This window comes from Toxotes jaculatrix, chromosome 5, assembly GCF_017976425.1.
Source record: "Toxotes jaculatrix isolate fToxJac2 chromosome 5, fToxJac2.pri, whole genome shotgun sequence".
In the NCBI taxonomy this organism is placed as follows: Eukaryota; Metazoa; Chordata; class Actinopteri; family Toxotidae; genus Toxotes; species Toxotes jaculatrix.
In genome coordinates, this window is record NC_054398.1 from 12,261,356 (window position 1) to 12,278,701 (window position 17,346).

Here is a 17,346-nt window from a genome sequence, read left to right on the forward strand (position 1 = left end):
GTCCTGATATTTCAGATTACAACACACTAAGACATAAACAAACAAAGAAACAGATTTTGGCCATGCATGTGCTTAGTTTAAAATTCAAGTGCAAGCAATACAGCAGTAGAGGGAGAGTTATAGTAGTCCCAGGTTCAGGTACAGTAAATGGTGTGAGTTGTGAAAATATCTACTGTAGATGTGAGATTATGAATGACTCTCTATTTCTCTTCAAGGAAACAGAATTTCACAGTGTAAACAAGCATAGGAAAAATCTGACTATTTCCTGAAGCAAATAAAGTATCTAAGACATTTACATTGGTGAACAAGGCAATATGTTTGGAGCTGGAGTTGCCAGTGACTTCATCTGGTCCACTGTCCTTTTTCTTTTTTTTCTTTTTTTTTTTTAAGATAAAGTCACTTTTCTCAAGTGTCTGAATGTACGTCCTTTTCCCACAAGATGGAAAGATTAATATTTTAACCCATCAGCATTCCTGCATTAGGTTGCAGAGAAAGGGGGGTGGACTTCATGCTTATCTGTCAGGGTCAGAGGTCAACCCCCTTAACCAGTGCCATCTCCAGGGTGATGGTGAACTCATTGAGTGTGTGTAGGATGCGGAACAGGGAGTGTACGGCTGCACGGTCCCGCAGCAGAGCACCTTCCTCGTACGTTCGTGGTGTCAGAGGACACTCTGCCAACAGGGGGAGCCACTGAGAGAGCAACCGGTCTCTGCCAAGAGGAGCAGGTCAGTGGTCAATAATTGTTCCATAAATGCCAAATGAAGTTTGGCATTGAATTGAGAGCAAGTTAACTAGCTGTAAGACAAAACCAAAGCAATGTACTTTCTCTTGAAACACTTCAAAATGCTTTCACTGTTCATTAACCTGAATATTCAGCTCATTCAGTTTCAGTCCAAAGGACTAGTATCATTAAATGACCAAGTTACATGTATTGGGCAGATTATACCCCAAACATATTGCTAAACTGTTCTTACACTTTCCTTCCTTTCCCAGAGAAAAATAGGAAAAAACAGAAAAAGATAAAACGTGACATGACTTATTAGCAAGACCTAAATGCATTTGACTATGCACATCTCTTCTTGTTTATCCCATCACTACCTTACGTTGACTACCTAAATAATTTTACTCAGTCTACATACAGTATTTCATAATAAAATGATGCTACTTTGAAATATCAGCCAACTCAGATTTGATGTAAGACAGTATTTATTCATTCTGACTGTATTTGTTTCAAGACGAGGAAAGAAAAAATGATTTCTGTAACAGTGGTGTCACAGTTTTCAGACTGAAATTCTCTTGTCCCACCTGAAATAGACTGAAGCTAAATTTTGCCATGTGAATTTCGACTGCTTTGCTTGGCTTGTATATGACATTGTGTGACAGGTGCCATCTGATCAGGGTTGTTTTTTTTGTTTTTGTTTTTTATGTGGGCACTTGTAATGTGATTTGAGAACAGCAGTAATTTGAAGTAACATCCTCAGCTCATTTGAAAACAAAATACTCTTATCTTTATCTAATTTACAATCGGAGATATGAATGATTTTTCTGTCTGTTAGAGGACGAAGTTTGATAGTTTCCCTCCCTGAACTGTGTCATGTAAATAGGTCAGTCAGAGAAAACAGTCATGCAGTCAAGCTGCAGGCCACTTCCTCATGGCCTCAGGCAGGGAAACTGTACCACCTTTGCAAAACACAATGCAATGACGAGGATCAGATAAAATCATAAATCTGTGTCGGAGACTTATTTTATTAGACTTCTTATATTGGGACAATTTCATTAGTATGGGTACTACAATTTAGATTATAATGCTTTTGTTGTATTTTGTATTTGTACTGTTACAGCTTTCTATTCATTTTTGTGTTTTTGTAATGTCTCGCCATTAGCTCCTATTATAACCCCAGCTATGTAAGGAGGGTGATGTCTTCTTCCATTTTTTTCTTTGGGTGTTTTGGGGACTTTTTCCTGGATCTTTCTTGCTTGAGTTTTTAAACTATCATTTTTAAAATTATGAACACTCACCTGATTCCCAGGCAGACGAACAGCTGGAACTTGCCCTCTTTTCCAATGTTTCGGGGCGAAGCATTGATAGCGTTGACGTAGTGGCACAGTGAGTCGCAAGGTGGACCCTTTGTCAGCGTTGATCCATGCAGGTCGCCCATCTGATCAGCTGTCTCCATGGAAACCACTGCCTTCTCTGTGGGAAAGAGTTGGTCATACTGTCAGTGCATGACTTATTAATATACTGACAATACTGTAAAATGAGGACAAACACCGGAGACGGATGGTGTAACACTGACTGTTAACAAAACATATCAGTCGTGCTTTGTTTCATGCAATTTGATATATGAAACTCATAATCACTGCCACTAGATGGAGACAGGAAACAGACATCTGTAAGAGGTAAAACATCACTTTAAAAGTTTAATGCATCCTCTTAATGAACTCGCGTTCACAGTACCTACCGATAAAGTCCCAAACAAACACGTTCCTCTGGAAAAGACGGTTGGACTTGAACCCGTGGAGAAGGAACTTCTCCAAGGACAGCACCAGCCCTCCTTCGCCACATAACAACACTGTCAAGTTTCCCCTCTGGGAGGAAAGAAATGAGAACAGAGATTTAACACAGGCACTGTAAGCAAGAGGCTCATCTTACAACTTCAATAAATCTGCTCATATGAGTAATAGAAAGCACTGCAGTTTTCCCTAATCCACCACAACAGAGAACAATCTGTTTATAAGTAACAGAAGTAAACAGAACTGTGCTTGTACATTACAGCCTGTGCACTGAAGATGTTATTACAATGAACTGGAGGCCCATTACAGATAAACTAAAGTGATCCATCACGTCTCTTCAGTGCTTTTAACTCGCTGTTGAAATGAGAGGGTCTAGAATGATACACAAGTGAAGCCTAGGCTGGAGAAGCCAGGGTAATGAACCGTGTTGGAGATAAAAATAAAACACACAGGAGGTTGACAGTTGAACACATCCCTGCAGAGACGCTCTTCTTCGTGTTAACCATTTTCTCCCCTTATTTTAGCTCAGTAAGCAAACGGGTTAAACGAATGCAGGAGCTGAATCATGGGGACACTCTTACGATTACAGTCACATACCTCTTGTTCAGGTTTGTGGAAGTGTTTAACAAGGTTATTTGCCGCCTCCCTCATGTCCTCTTGTACTTCAGTAGACAGCATTCCTGACAAGATAAATGAAGGAGAGTTACAAACAGGAACATGAGGATGAATGATGACAGTCATGAGGGGAAGAGAACAGGGACTGAATAGAAAGGTGATACAGGAGCCGAATCTGGCATTGTGATGAGCTTACCAACAAGTAGGTCAGCTATTGTACTAAAAGAATGTGTTCTCTGTGGGTACATACTGCTTCGGCTGCCAAGCGATCCAAGCACCGTCCGTACACTCTGAGAAGGAGAGGCCAGCTCTGGAGGCGTCCCTGTCCACCTTCCAGCATCCTCCTCTCCACCAGGTGACACCAGCTGACCAATGAGAACTCTTTCCAAGCTGCCGTCACCCACGCCTTTCCCCAGCCACCGGCCACACGGGAACCTGAGAAGAAAGAGGACACAGTGTTTCATTATATTCAACATTAAAAAAAAAAAATTATGTGATTTATTATGCAAGGACCTGGCGTAAGTGAGAGCCATCTGTTCTAATTTGGTGTTTTTGCCAAGTGCATGCAGTTTATTTTTCTAAATAACTTCAAGAATCACACTTTTGGTTTAGTATGTTTTAGTCCATCTACTATAAATCATATAATTCACATTAATGAAAACAATTTTCCAAGGCATACAATTTATCTTTAGATTTAATTACTATCTATCAGGCAGCAGCTGGTTTCAGTTCATGACAATATTGTATTAAATAAACTTGCACAGACCGCGGACATGTAGTCACTAATTTTCTATGCCTACATTTTGTTAATATCATGTGATAAACCAGCTTTCTCATGAGAATGTTTAAGGGAGCTCAGACATCCAACATTTGACAGTGAGGATCATTTAGATGTCAGCATATCTTAAACACGTTCTCACATGTGGAGCTGCCATGTGCCAGAAACACATTTTTGCACACACAACTACGGTGCTGAAAAGTCACAGTCGGTGTTCACTAATGAGACCAAGGTCAGAGGATGAATCTTACTTGTAGGTGTGTCCAGTGATCTCATTGTACACCATCACACAGTCAATCAGACACTTGGCCAGCAAACCAGAGTTCTCCTGTCCCAGCTGCAGAGTGCTCAGCCTGCCCAGGTTCTTGCACTGAGGTGAAAATCACGGATCACAGAAAGATCAGCTTTACACTAAGGCTGGATGTTGCTTTTTATGTTTATGTTGACATTAATACTGAGGGATATATATATATATACAAACCTGGAAAAAAATCTCTTGTGTATTCTTGGGGATCTGCCTAACTCCTGAATCACCCAGTTCTCCTGACACACACACCCAGGGGTTAACTGTGGCCATTGCAATGCTCAGCTTCTTCATGGGTATAATGACGACGCGGTATGGAATACCTAGAGAGACACAAGACACCAAGAGCAAAGTTTTATTAAATCATTCAGCCATTTTCTTCACACTTAAACTTGTCCAACTCTTCTGAGTAAGCACGATTTTCAAGTGTTGGGCAATTTCAATCTGGACCCAAACCCCAGACTTTCTAAGTTGCAGAAAGTCTGGGGTGGGGGTGGGTGTTGTAAAACTCAACACACAACCAGAAGTAAACTTTCAGTGTCTTTGTAAGCTACAAAAACTGCCAGTAAATTCTACCAATTTGTTGTTAAAGTTTATGGGACTCACTGATGGAGGTGAAGACCCGTGTAAAACAGAGGTAGTCCACAGTGTTAAGAGACAGCAGGTGGAACAAAAACTGCTCCCTTTCTTCCTCACAGAGCAGGAATGCATGAGGTTTATACAGCTGCCTGTTGGGGAGGGGTGGGACGGGGGGGCAACACAAGGGTTAAAAAAAGATTGTCAAAGTTATAGCCCTTAGCATGAATTAAATCTGACAACATACTGATTATGAATGAATTCTGACCTGAGCAGCTCCTGGTTTGTAAGCAGCTCTTTAAGGTGCTGGGAAAGCATTTTTTTCTCCAGAGCCAGATGGATCCAGGCCCGGGCCTGACCCACCTCAGACAGACCCTCACTCATGGTCTGGATAAACCTAGTAGAACAACAGACAATGATCTGTCAGAAATGAGATCTAATATTCAGCCTTTTCTTAGGTACTTCATTTATCTGGAAAGTCAGTCAGCAGAATACTGCAGATGTAATTCATGTGCAATATATTAGTATTTTTAAAAAATCAAAGATTTTTGTCTTCATCTAAACCTCAACTAAAATGTGTTATTTAAATGGGAAAATGAGGCAGCTTTTAGTGCAGCCTGAGGTGTTTTTTCCATCTGCATTTTTCATGAAACATAGATCAAAAACACAAACACAGCCTTTCATGCCATATACAGCATTGGCCACATAGATACACCACTGTTGCCAATATCACAACACGTTTGCTCTCATTACCTCATGTCCTGTATTAAGGATCCTCTCAGGAGCAGAGCACCATCATCAAACATTCTCTGGTCCGAACCATTAGATCCTACACAGGCAGCAAGGTTTAACACCAACGATCAGTCAAATTTTAGCTCTGTGATTTATTCAAGAAAAACAGTAAAAAAAAACAGTAGGATTGTGCTCTGACCTGGGGACTCAGCTGGTGTCTCTGTCTTCCCCTGGGCAGCCTGGAAGTGAAGCAGATGGGACCAAAGAGCAGACTTCCCCTGTTTGGAATAAACACACATCATCATGAAACCAGTTCATATAATCATCTCTTTGTGTTCATGTGCATGCTGTAAATTTGTTTACAAGAGGACAAGCAGTTCCAGATGTTTCTGTAGGTCATCTGTGCTGATAGGGCAAGGTGAATCACACGTCTGTGTGGGTCTGACCTGTTTCAGCTGCAGACCATGGCCCCAGGTTCTCTCCAGTAGGTCACACAGCCCGTGGATGAGCGTGTTTTCCTGCAGGCCTGTGATGCTGGCTTCTCCCTGGCCAAGTTCCACACTCTCCTTCCCCATCCTCTCCATCAGCATCCGTTTGGTCTAAAAAGACAGAGAACATTTTGCAGCATTAACCTTGAACAATGATTTAAGAAGCCAATGACAGCAGTGCCTCCATCACCACGCAGAATGAGAGCTCTCACCTTCAGACGACACTCGCTCAGCAGCCCATCAACAAACTCTCGGTGAGTCTGAGTGATGGCTTGAGGCGACGGGTCGAGTAGCTTAGACTGTCGGAGGTTCTTCCTCACAAATGTGTGCTTCTATTAAACGAGAAGGTAATATTTCAGACATAAGTCTCCTAAAGTCTTAGAGAAGGTATCTGTGTGTGTGTGAGTGTTTACCCATGAAAAGTACCTGTCTCTGTTCATTGTCCACTCCTGAGGGATCAGTCATCGCTGATCTCTTGGGGTCAGTCCTGCGTGATGCTGTCACACGACCGGACCACCTGTTAAACCCAGATAACAAACAAAATAAAATTCACAAAGCCAAGTGTGTGCAGTGTGCTTAATCATGTGTGTGTATTCTGGTAGACCCTGGCAACTACTTAAATTGATGTCCAAATGCAGTGGTTCTGGCTCCAAACCTTTTTTATTCTGAGATTTTAAACAAACAAACAAACTATAAGATGAACTCAGGAGTCCCATCATCAACAGTCTTAATTTTAACTGATTTTAAACTGGATGATATGTAACAATATTGCCTACATAAAAGTGGATAATCTTACCATAACCATAACCACTGTTATCATTTTTTATCAAGTTTAGGCCAAATTCCTGGTGCAGCAGGAGCAAGACATCATTTATCATTTATCCATTGCCTTTAGCTATTAAACTCTTTATCCATTACTTTGAGCTATTTTAACCATTTTTCCATATTTTAGTTAATTATTTCAGCTGTCATTACTTTTAGCTAGCTACTTGAACTGTTTATAAATAAATCTTGAAAAAACTGTTTATAGTGAAAATAAATTCACAAAAGACCTTCATCATACCAATTTCTAATCTAATATCTTTTTTTCACAAATTAATTAAGCTATTACTTGTACAGCCTGTCAAGAAGTACCCCCTGAGATAAAAGTACCCCTGCTTGGGAATCACTGTTCTAATGTTTTCTCCCTGAACAGCAGAAAACGGAGGCTCACTTGTTGGTGTTTTGTCCCTGTGCAAGCACATCAGCCTGCAGCTTAGGGAAATATCCCGGCTGGTGACGACCCTGGCCAATCCTCATGTCCAGCAGGTGGGGGTGTATGGCTGTGTGGTCGGCTTTCAGCAGCCTGCGCTCAGTTGCCTGGGCTGCAGAGACAAACACGGGTTTGTATTCAAGCTGGTTAAGTGCTACTAAGTTTGTTTAGATGCAAGCAGACACACAGGACAACTGTATGAGAAAAAACAGAGACATGAAGAGACTGACAGTATAATGGAAAAGAGAAAAGCAAGAGTCTGAAGCAGAGTCTAAATGCGGATAGTGACACAGACAGACTGAGATGTGAGCAGAGCATTTTCTGCAGTGAGGTTGGCAGGAGTTCAGAAAAGCAGATGGTTTGAAACAGTTTTCACTGGACACAAAGTCCTGTCCTCTTATATAATGTTCTTCCCCTGCTGTATCATTTAGTTCAGCCCCTCCCTAATTCTCTAATTCTACCTATCTCTCCCCCTCACTGTCAGATTCTATCCCACCCACTTTTGTGTTTCAGCTATTTACCAGATTATTTAATTTCTTCTTTTTGTGTGCAAAAAAAAATGTGGTGGCAGAAAGGCCGTGCAACATAAACAACATATAAACCCAAACAGAAGGAAAGACGGCAACAGATTTGCAGACTCCTTCTGCGAAGTCTGGCGTCCACTTCAATCACATTGTTCAGCTCAAATAACCATGTTGAGGTTACAATCTACTGATAAATGCTGAAAAGAAACTGGTGAAACAGCCCAGAGTTACTCTTGGCTCATTGCAGGTTTCCGCTAAAACATACAGCTTCTAAAATGACTGAAAGTATGTAAGTGCCAATGTCTCTTTAATCGTATAATCATCATTGCCTGCCATCAAAGGCAGCAAACTTGCACATCACAGTCAGATTTACATAAAAATCTATGGAAATGAGGTCAGGTTGAGTTAAGTGTTTCCTGGTGAGAGACAGCAATGATGATGCATGAGATATCAGCTGCAGCACTGGACCAGGAAAAGCTTTAACATGTTTGTTTTTTTTGCTGCCTCCTTTGCCTGTAGGAAAACATTTATATTTTAATTTATCTTGCAACTGTGTTCATGTCTTAGTGCTTTATTTCATCCTCTTTTACCTGACTCAAAGAGCGTGGTGCATTTCCTGTAGTGACAGTTCTGGGAGTCCTTGTCTGTGTCATACGGTCGTTCTTTCTCCAAACGGTTGTCAAACAGCTGCTGCAGTGGCTCTCTATCCGCCCAACGTGATATCACTTTCCCGTCCACAAAAGAAGAAAACATGGATGTCTCCAGGAACCGCGACAAGAAACGCAGGTGGGTCGCCGGCTGAACGGCGAGGAAGGAACCCTGAAACGTTGTAAACACAATCAACATCAGCATTTTCAATCATAATAAAAAAGGACGCAAAACTATTTTAATACATGGGGAAATAATAGGATCCGTGTGCAGTGACATTTACTGAGGTACCTTGTCAAAGCTGAATGTTCCCTCTCGGTTGTTCAACCAAGAGTCCAGATCCAGAGCACTGTGGATGACAAAATCCTCATACCTGCCAAACATGGCAGCAAAACGTCCAGCAAACACCTCCCTCAGCTGAATGTTAAGCTTCGCAGCCTTCAGCTCTTCCTCCTCCTCTTCGAATACGTGTCCCAGTGTCTTCCCGTCGTCTGACATTTTTCCTCCCCCGCACCTCCGTGCCAAAGCCTGAAGCCTCTCCAACACCGCCAGCTCCTCGCCTCCGAGGTTCCCGTTCCTTCTGTCCTCCATCAGATCCTCCAGGACCAGGCTGCTCACACGGGGGGAGGTGGTGGTGGGCTTAGTGATCACACCGCCCTGTGGAGGGAGCCCAAATCGCAGCAGTACCTCACTCAGTTCTTGGATTAGCTCAGTCTGGTCTGGAAAGACGGGAAGGTCCTCGGGGGCTTCGACACAGTGGTTGTCAATGTCCACGAAACACAGGTTGGCCTGTGTAGGAATGTGAGACAAACATCACGTAATCATAAAAGGTTTAACCGGTCACGATGCTCAGACTCATTCATCTCATGGAGACAAAGTGGCTGAGCTTTAACATCCAATTAAGATCAGAGATGAAGATTTACACTTCATAAAATTCTTGGCATTTCACCGTGAGAAGCCCTCACAGGACATTAGCATGTGAAGGATTATCTAATAATTACTGTTATCACTGCAACAGGAGAAACTGTGCAATATCAGCCTTTCACACCGGCAAACAACATCAGAGACCTATGCAAAAACTGTGCCCATGAAGCTGCTGAGCAATGAGTAACAGAACTTTGTGTGAAAAGATAGGCACTGATTTGGAAATAAAACTGCCTCTGTAAGCAGCAGTGGAGCACAGCGCAGTCAGCAGCACAGCAACACGACCTTCAACAGTGACCTCAAGCAGTCAGTTTATAGCCTCAGGGGAAGTTGGGAGATGTACTGTAGAGAGGACGGAGGCAGACATCCTCTTACCCCGACAGCATACTCTGCGCAGCTTCATCCTCCCAGTTAATGTCTTCACTTCTTAGTGAAGATCCTTTCATCATGTCTTTGATCCAAAGAGGAAAACGAGGATCAGGGCTCACACAAATATATTTTACCATTATCACCACACAGCATTTATTGGTGTTGTGATAAATTCCTACCAAACCACAATTATCACTAGGATTAAAATACTTTACACTTCCCTCAAATTGCACAACTCAAGAAATAGGTGGCGATTCCCAATTCTCATTAATTATTCAGAGAGTCCCATTATTCTGGATCTCTCATGCTCTGTGTTTTTGCTTTCATCCCCCCAAGCTGTCTTCCCATTGCCTCTTTTCTGGGGCAGAGCAACTTCAAAGAGGCTTCAGTGAGATATTCATGCAGCATAAAGTGATCTCAGTTGCAGGATTGGATTTGCAGGGGCTGAGATGGGTGGGGGTTGGGGGAGCAGCTCTAAGTTTGACAGGACGGAGGCAGGGGGCGAACTGTCATGCAAGCAGAATGGAGGAGATCAGCAAATGACTGTACGAATGTTTCAGCGTAACAAAACCCGTTCTAGATATCCTTTTGTGTGAATGTTTATTGAAATGTCTGCATCCTGAAACTCTGGCACATTCACACGAAAACAACACGTGTTTTACACACGAGCTCCTTGCTTGATGCCATACCTCGTGTGGTAGGTGGAGAGAGGATTGCTGAGCTCCATCTCTGCGCTGGATGCCCATCAAGAACGGCACAGGGGCATCCAGGAGATGGTGTAACGGCGTAGAAACGATGGGCAGGTAGATGTGTTGCCACTGGAATGGGAACAGCAAGGTGGTGATGCCCTCTGCCACTGTCATCAAACGCTGGTAGTCTGAGGAGATGAGAGTGTGAGAGAAAGATGGCACATTAACAAGAACACTCTTTAGTTCTGATGTAAGTTTCCCTGCAGTATTCAACCTCAAATCCATGTCATGTTGTTGCTGTAGGTAACTTGTTTAGTTTCATTTTGCACCATGTCTTGTAGTTCTCTTATCTATTTCTATTCAGTCTGCACTCTAATGTTATGTCTATGTCATGTTAAGAATGATGTATTATGAACAAAAACAGCTGCCAGAGATTGATTAAGCTGCTCTTCAGTACAGTCACATAGATAAAACTGATGTTGTTTTGTTAATATCTTCCTTTGATTTCAAGCGTGCTAATTAGCGAACAAGGTTCTTACCATGAGAGTAAAGTAGGACTTGTGTCTCCAGAAATGCACATGTGAGTAGTTGCACCATATTGTCGACACCCAGCAGGGAGAACGCCTCTCCAAGAGGATACTCCCCCAGCGGGAGCTCATCAGGCCCAGGGCGCTGGCACACAATGGGCCCCTGCACCCCGTGAAACCTCAGCGACCTGCCGGGTGGAGGCAGGGGCACCTCGTATAGGATGTTGTGGATGTAGCTCTCTAGAGGGAGAGGTGGAGCTGTGTGTGACGTCACCGCCTGATGAAGCTGGGATAGGAACTGCCTTGAAGCTTGAAGAAAAGGGAGTGGCGTCAGGAGGCAGAGAGCTTTGGACACATACAGGGTGTCACGTGTTGGATCGAAGGAGCCTGCACAGTTGAGGCAGCCAGAAACCCCGGCCAGGGATTCGACGTCTGACTCATCCAAGCTGCTCACAAGAGAGTCCATGCTGGAGGTGGAGGGCGAGGAGGCAGATGAAGACGTAGAAGAGGGAGAGGAGGCCGACGAGGAGGACTGGTGCTCCACATGGTGCATCTGATACAGAGTCTGCATGGCAGTGATGATCTGAGGACTGATCACTTCCTCATAAAAAGTGTGGACAAAGCCGTAGGAACGTGTACCATCGTCAGAAGAAATTGTAAATGAGTGGAACTGAGGATCGAGTCTGTCTGCCTGAGTGCGGAAGGACAGACCCCTCGGCATACAGAGCTGCACAGAAGTGGTGAGGAATGAAGAGGAGGAGACAACATAAAACAGGGTTTTAGTGGCAATTTTATGTTGGCAATGTTAGGTTTTATTTGTGTACCTTTAAAATGTTTCCAGATCTGAAAACCCAGTAAAATTACACTAAAAACTGTTTAGAAAGATCATCCTGTGATGTCTTTGGGAAGCTGTTTATAATAGATTTTAATTATGTGAAAGAAGGAAAACTAGATATAAAAATGAATTTGATTCCCTCTAACTGTTAACAGTTCTTTTGAGGCTGATTCTTTCATCGTCCTGACCTGCTTTTCCAACATATTCTGTGTATGAGGATAAAAAAAGAAAGAGTGTGTGTTGTGTGAGAGGCAGACAACAAGCAGAGATACATGGGTCTCACTACACCTTTTTTGGCGACTTGACTTTGTTATCATGTTCCCTTTTTCTTTTGTCGTTCATTGCATTATTCACTTACACTGGTTGGAAGAGCAACAAAACATTTGTCCTACAAACAGGCACATCTTGTCCTTCCTTATAGTTTCCATTGTTGTGAGAGAAAATGAGCAGCACTGAGGACAAAACAATTATGTGCAAGCCAATATCTCACCATGTTAACAGCATCTTTATTGAAGGGGTTCCTGTCTGTGTTTTCAGGGTAGTGCACCAGAACCTTTGACTTGAAGGACCGTCGAATGGGGCTCTGCTCAAAGCTTTCACCTGAGAAGACAGACACACAACACTGATTTATGAAAAAGCTCGGACAGGACGACCTTGTCTGACATCAAAAAATAAATAAATAAATAAATAAATAAAGAGTTAATCTGTTGTCGACAGCAAGGGCCATTCTACAGCAAAGAGGGAAAATCCTTCCAAGGGTTATGTAACTCAACTCATTACCATAGCGATAGACTGGAAAAGTGGTGCAACACCCCTCATCCCTGACACTCTGCAGCAGGAAACCTTTTACACCTCTAGGACAGAAATATGCTGCTTTTTCACACATCAAAAGCTTTCAGGCTCAGGATAAAGGATGAGAGATTTCTATACATCAGCTACATGTACACAAAAGGAGTGAATTTGCAGCACGTGCAAGAAATGTCTACTATATATCCCTACATTCACAAGGCACATATTTGATGCATTGCCCCTGTCTGGCTCAAGTTTCTCCTCTCTTCAGTCTCTGCAGCTTGTGACAGCCTCTAGCTCCGGTTACATACAGAGTGCTGTCTGTGTGAGCTTGAGTGGATGAAGAGGAGCTGGTGAAAAGGAAAACAGGCAATAGAAATAAACTGTGTGTGTATGATTCAGACTGTGTAATTGACTGACAGCAGTGAATGAGTTACTATCATTATTCATCCACTTTCCGGGGGGATGCCCTTGAAGGGCACTCTTCACTGCGTTGCCCATTTCTCTAATTCACCATGAATTCTCAGAGTTCACCTTCAGCTGTAACTGACATCACTGCATTACAAGAACAAAAACAACTACAAATGGCAAACTAACAGTTTTCTCTCAGCTGCCAGCTTTGACGCACTCATTCAGCATTCAGGAACATCCACCTCGCCTGCCTACAAGATGACGCACAGGACCCCCGAGAGAGGAAACTGCGCTGGAGGCAGAGTGAGGAAGGAGCACCACTTCAAGTGAAACTGAGTCAGACTGGTAGGTGGGAGACCGAAGCTAATGGATCACAGAGACGAGAGGGGGAGTCAATGTTCTTTGCTAAGGATACAAATTGGTGTTGGCGCTGAGAGGCAGAATTGAGCCTTGCACAAGGACGCCTAGTTGCCATGGAAGCCACATCCGCTGTGGCCTCGAAGATAGCCATCAGACAAAGCTCGTCAGCTGTTGCGTCAGCCCGAGTTTCATCAGCTGACCCAATTAAAACCCACACTCAACCTGACACGAGTTCTCACCAAAGAGTTTGCACAGAACACATTCAAACAGTCTCTCTCTTCTTTTGTTCACAGAGTAAGAGGGAGGTGGAGGGTGGTTTGTTATAGTATTGGAATGACAGCTTAAACGCCTGTTTCAGTTAGGCTGTAATGAGCACGTTCCCTCCTCTTAACCATGTTAACACACAAACACTAAATGTATACGAGCCCATGTGTTGCAGAATGCTTTATATCACTCAGTAATGATTAAATTCATAATTAAAAATGTAATATATGAAATGTCCAAAAATAGTGACAAAAAAACCCAAGGTAGCGCGTTCAAATAGCTTATTATAGTCTGACCAGCTCCAAAAACTCGAATATATTCAATTTGTTATCACATAAGACAAAGAAAATCAGCAAATCTTCACAATTGAGATGTTTTGCGTAAAACGTTTTTAAAAAATGTATTTAATTATTACTTGATTTAAAAAGTCACTGCAAATTCATTTTCTGTCAATTAATCAACTGTTTCTCATTTAATCTTCAATGCTTAAAAATGTTTATCACTGTCACTATAATATCAATATTGTCAATGTTTTAAGAGGACAAAAGCAACCAAGTATTAATTCCACAGTTTAGGCATTCATCACGAAGATTTATGGCCCCAAATGTTCCTCCATCCCTAAAACAGGAGCACTTCATCAGGGAAGATTGAACAGCCACAAAGGTAGACATCTGTCATATTCACCTACCAAATTACCCCCACTGTCCCATTTGTCGCATCACTACAGGAGTAGATGAGGACAGACGTAAAGAGTGGAAAGAGATTAAAATGACAGCAAATGTCAGCTGGCACTGACTGATGAGGAGTTATTCCTTTTTGGCTCAAACAGTTTAAATCACTCTGTCTTTGCATTACAGGCTTTGTCCGTCTGAAGGTGAATCATGTGACAGAAAAATGACAAATTTTACTTTTCATCTCAGCCTGAGGCACAGACGTGGTGCTGTGCTCATTTGCTTAAAATAAAGGATAAAAGTAAGTGCCTAAAAATAAAAACAACTCAGGCTGGATGTTTTACGTACAAACAGCATGTGTATTAATAAGACAAGTGTGAGATTTATACATCTCTCTGTAAACGGTATAAAGCAGCTCTCAAATGTTCGGTCAGGGAGTTCTCGTCCTCCGCTGACGTCATTCCCCTGTGACAGTCACCCAGCGTGAACGGGCGCTGGAGCCTCAGCCATTCAGCATTCAAACAGGCAACATCATGTGAAATTTGATTAGGCTGCAGAAAACACAGTGGCATCTATTGAGAAGCCAACAAGGGCAGCTTGTCTCTCTGTAGGCATGCACTAATTACACAAATACATGGAGAAGAAGATATTGTATTAACTAACAGAAACAGTTATAGGGCCAGTGTACGTAAAGGAATAAACATCTCACACCTGACTGCAGCTCATGGCATATGTATGGAAAGGCAAACACACTCACACACACACACACAGGAATCCCTTGAAAGGAGCAGACCCCCCTGCTGCAGTGGGTCTGAGATGACCTGCTGTTACATAAGCAGATTGGTAGCGCTCAGATATACTAGCCAGCGGCGCTGTCACTCGCCGCAGGGAGCCAGCTATCAAAGTCCTCTCTGGTTAGTTAGAACACAAACTAATCTGCAGCAGAGCTATGTGTTCCAACATGATACAGAGATCATCCTAAATACTTTGTGCTATTATTCAACATACATTTAACTGTAATAGGAAATACAAAAAGGATAAAGGATACAGGGTGTGACTATTGTTTGAGCTCCACAACTCAAACCTGGAAGTGACACGTTAAGGGTGTAGATATTCAGCCCACCTGCAGAGTTCTGTTTCCTCACAAAGACCAAGGCATGGGCTCACACACACACACGCACACACACACGCACGCAGTGGGACACGTGCAGACGTCACAGAGAAGCTCCTGGGTGACTCTGTCCTCACCTCACCGAGCTGTGCGTCAACAACTCAGACCAGAAGAAAGAATACATCACCTGATATTTCTGTTTCTAACAGCGTTATCCTATCCACCACAAATAAACCGTCACGAGCGCCTGACACAAGGTAGCATCACTGCAGCTGTCATCACCGTAGCAACCCCCACATCCACCAGCAACACAGCATCCGTTACCTTCCACCTCCTTCACCACTGCTGGCTTTGGTAAGAGAAGGACAGAGGTCTCCTGCCTGAGACCAGGATACATGTTAAGAGACATCACACAGATAATCACTGTTTTTTGACACACCAAAAAAATCACACACTGCCCTGAGTTATCCACGAAGAACTGCCTGGATCTTCAAGTTCCAGCTGTATTGGGAGAAAAGGGTGACAATGATGATGATGATGATGTCCTCTCTGTCCAGCATTTTCTCTGTGATGTACCACATCCAGATGTAGCAGTGGATGACTTGCAGAAACCAGCAAAGTCACATTCTCAACTGACTTTCAATATCGTCTTGAAAATACGATCAAATCACAGTGAACAGACTTGCACTGTTTTTCCCAAGCAGATGTAATACAAAAGGATAGGACTATAGAGGACAATATAGTTGACCTGTCATTTAAAAATTCAATTCAAACTGCTGTAGATTCACAGGAAAATCTTCATTCTTTTGGATTTGTTTTTTGTTTATGATTTATTTGTCTCATACATAAAGATATTTACATTTCACCAACCCTGTATGTTCAGAGATAAAATACACAGATTCTGCCAAGTAAAGTGTATCAGCAAATTCTGATGGAATTCATTCAGGGAAAATTGTTCTGGGCCAGACAATAGGTTATTCTACACAAGCTGCTTGCAGATGTTATGTTGTCAACAACCCTTTGAAAGGCAAAGAGACGAGGCGCCCAATCAAAACACGTTTAAACGGATGTCACCCCAGAACAAACAGGCCTATACGAACCGGTAAATATTTAACATGACAAAGAATGCCACGAAATGTATTTGTATTTTTTCGCCTGTGTATTTCCGCAGTGTGGTATTTGTTTTCTTTCATGTTTTGTTGCCCATCTACCTGCTCCATCGTCCGGCTCCAGGCCCGTCTCCGCGTCCAGTCCACACACGACAAAATAGTGGGCGAAACGGCAAGAAGAAGCCGATCCTATGGTCGCTGCGGTCCCGCTCATCCTCGACACGTTTACGGTGTGATATTTACTTCTACTAAACGTTGCGGATGTTCATAGCTGACGAGTCTGATCCGTATTGCTGTGATCCCCCCCCCAACCCTGGTCCTTTTCCTGATCCGTGCGCTGGGTCGTGTGAGCCCGCCCGCCTGCACTCACTGATCCGCGGTCTGACTCTGATGGAGCACTGGATGATCCAGCGATGGTCATCTCGTTTGTTTCAGAGGGGGAGGAGGCTGCATGTAGGCCTGTGAGGGAGGGAGAGAGAGAGAGAGGGAGAGGGAGACAAAGACCTAAACGCATCATCAGCCTCATTTTAAAGGGTGTTGTCAAAATACATCATCAGCACCCACATCAAAATAACCATGCTTTGACAAAGGGACTTAGTGTTCATATACGTGTGTGTGTGTGTGTGTGTGTGTGTGTGTGTGTGTGTGTGTGTGTGTGTGTGTAACCGTGACATGCAAGTTTAATCTCAGAGGTCAATAGATTTTTTTTATTTCGCTATTTTTAAGTTTAAGCCAAGTTAAATTGTAGAACACATTTAATGCACAAAGGCAATTCAACATGCTAAACAAAATGCATGAAAACATTAAAAGGAGTACAGCATAAATAATCAAAATGGAAATTAAGACATTATAAACC

General features: G+C 42.8%; 1 protein-coding gene across 1 annotated transcript; it reads right to left on the reverse strand.

Annotated features, from left to right (window-relative positions):
- Positions 1-301: 301 nt before the first annotated feature.
- Positions 302-16,853, reverse strand: LOC121181985 (DENN domain-containing protein 5B-like). The gene is made up of 21 exons (XM_041038234.1): positions 16,593-16,853; positions 12,266-12,375; positions 10,953-11,667; positions 10,414-10,601; positions 8,723-9,220; positions 8,374-8,602; positions 7,221-7,371; positions 6,434-6,524; positions 6,220-6,339; positions 5,966-6,118; positions 5,719-5,797; positions 5,541-5,616; positions 5,056-5,184; positions 4,818-4,939; positions 4,389-4,534; positions 4,159-4,277; positions 3,380-3,564; positions 3,112-3,194; positions 2,463-2,589; positions 2,020-2,194; positions 302-709 (listed from the first exon to the last, which is right to left on the reverse strand). Exons 1-21 carry the CDS (start codon positions 16,702-16,704, stop codon positions 526-528), a joined length of 3,792 nt encoding a protein of 1,263 aa, XP_040894168.1. The 5' UTR covers positions 16,705-16,853; the 3' UTR covers positions 302-525.
- Between the last annotated feature and the right edge of the window lie 493 nt (positions 16,854-17,346).

What these genes read in the sequence shown, in the direction of transcription:
- LOC121181985 (XM_041038234.1), bottom strand. Translation starts at nt 16,704, where the DNA reads ATGAGCGGGACCGCAGCGACCATAGGATCGGCTTCTTCTTGCCGTTTC. An exon ending in ACGGGTCTTCACCTCCATCA is followed by an intron (nt 4,535 to 4,817) that starts GTGAGTCCCATA and finishes GTGTCTCTCTAG; the next exon opens with GTATTCCATACCGCGTCGTC. An exon ending in ATCGCTTGGCAGCCGAAGCA is followed by an intron (nt 3,195 to 3,379) that starts GTATGTACCCAC and finishes TTATCTTGTCAG; the next exon opens with GAATGCTGTCTACTGAAGTA.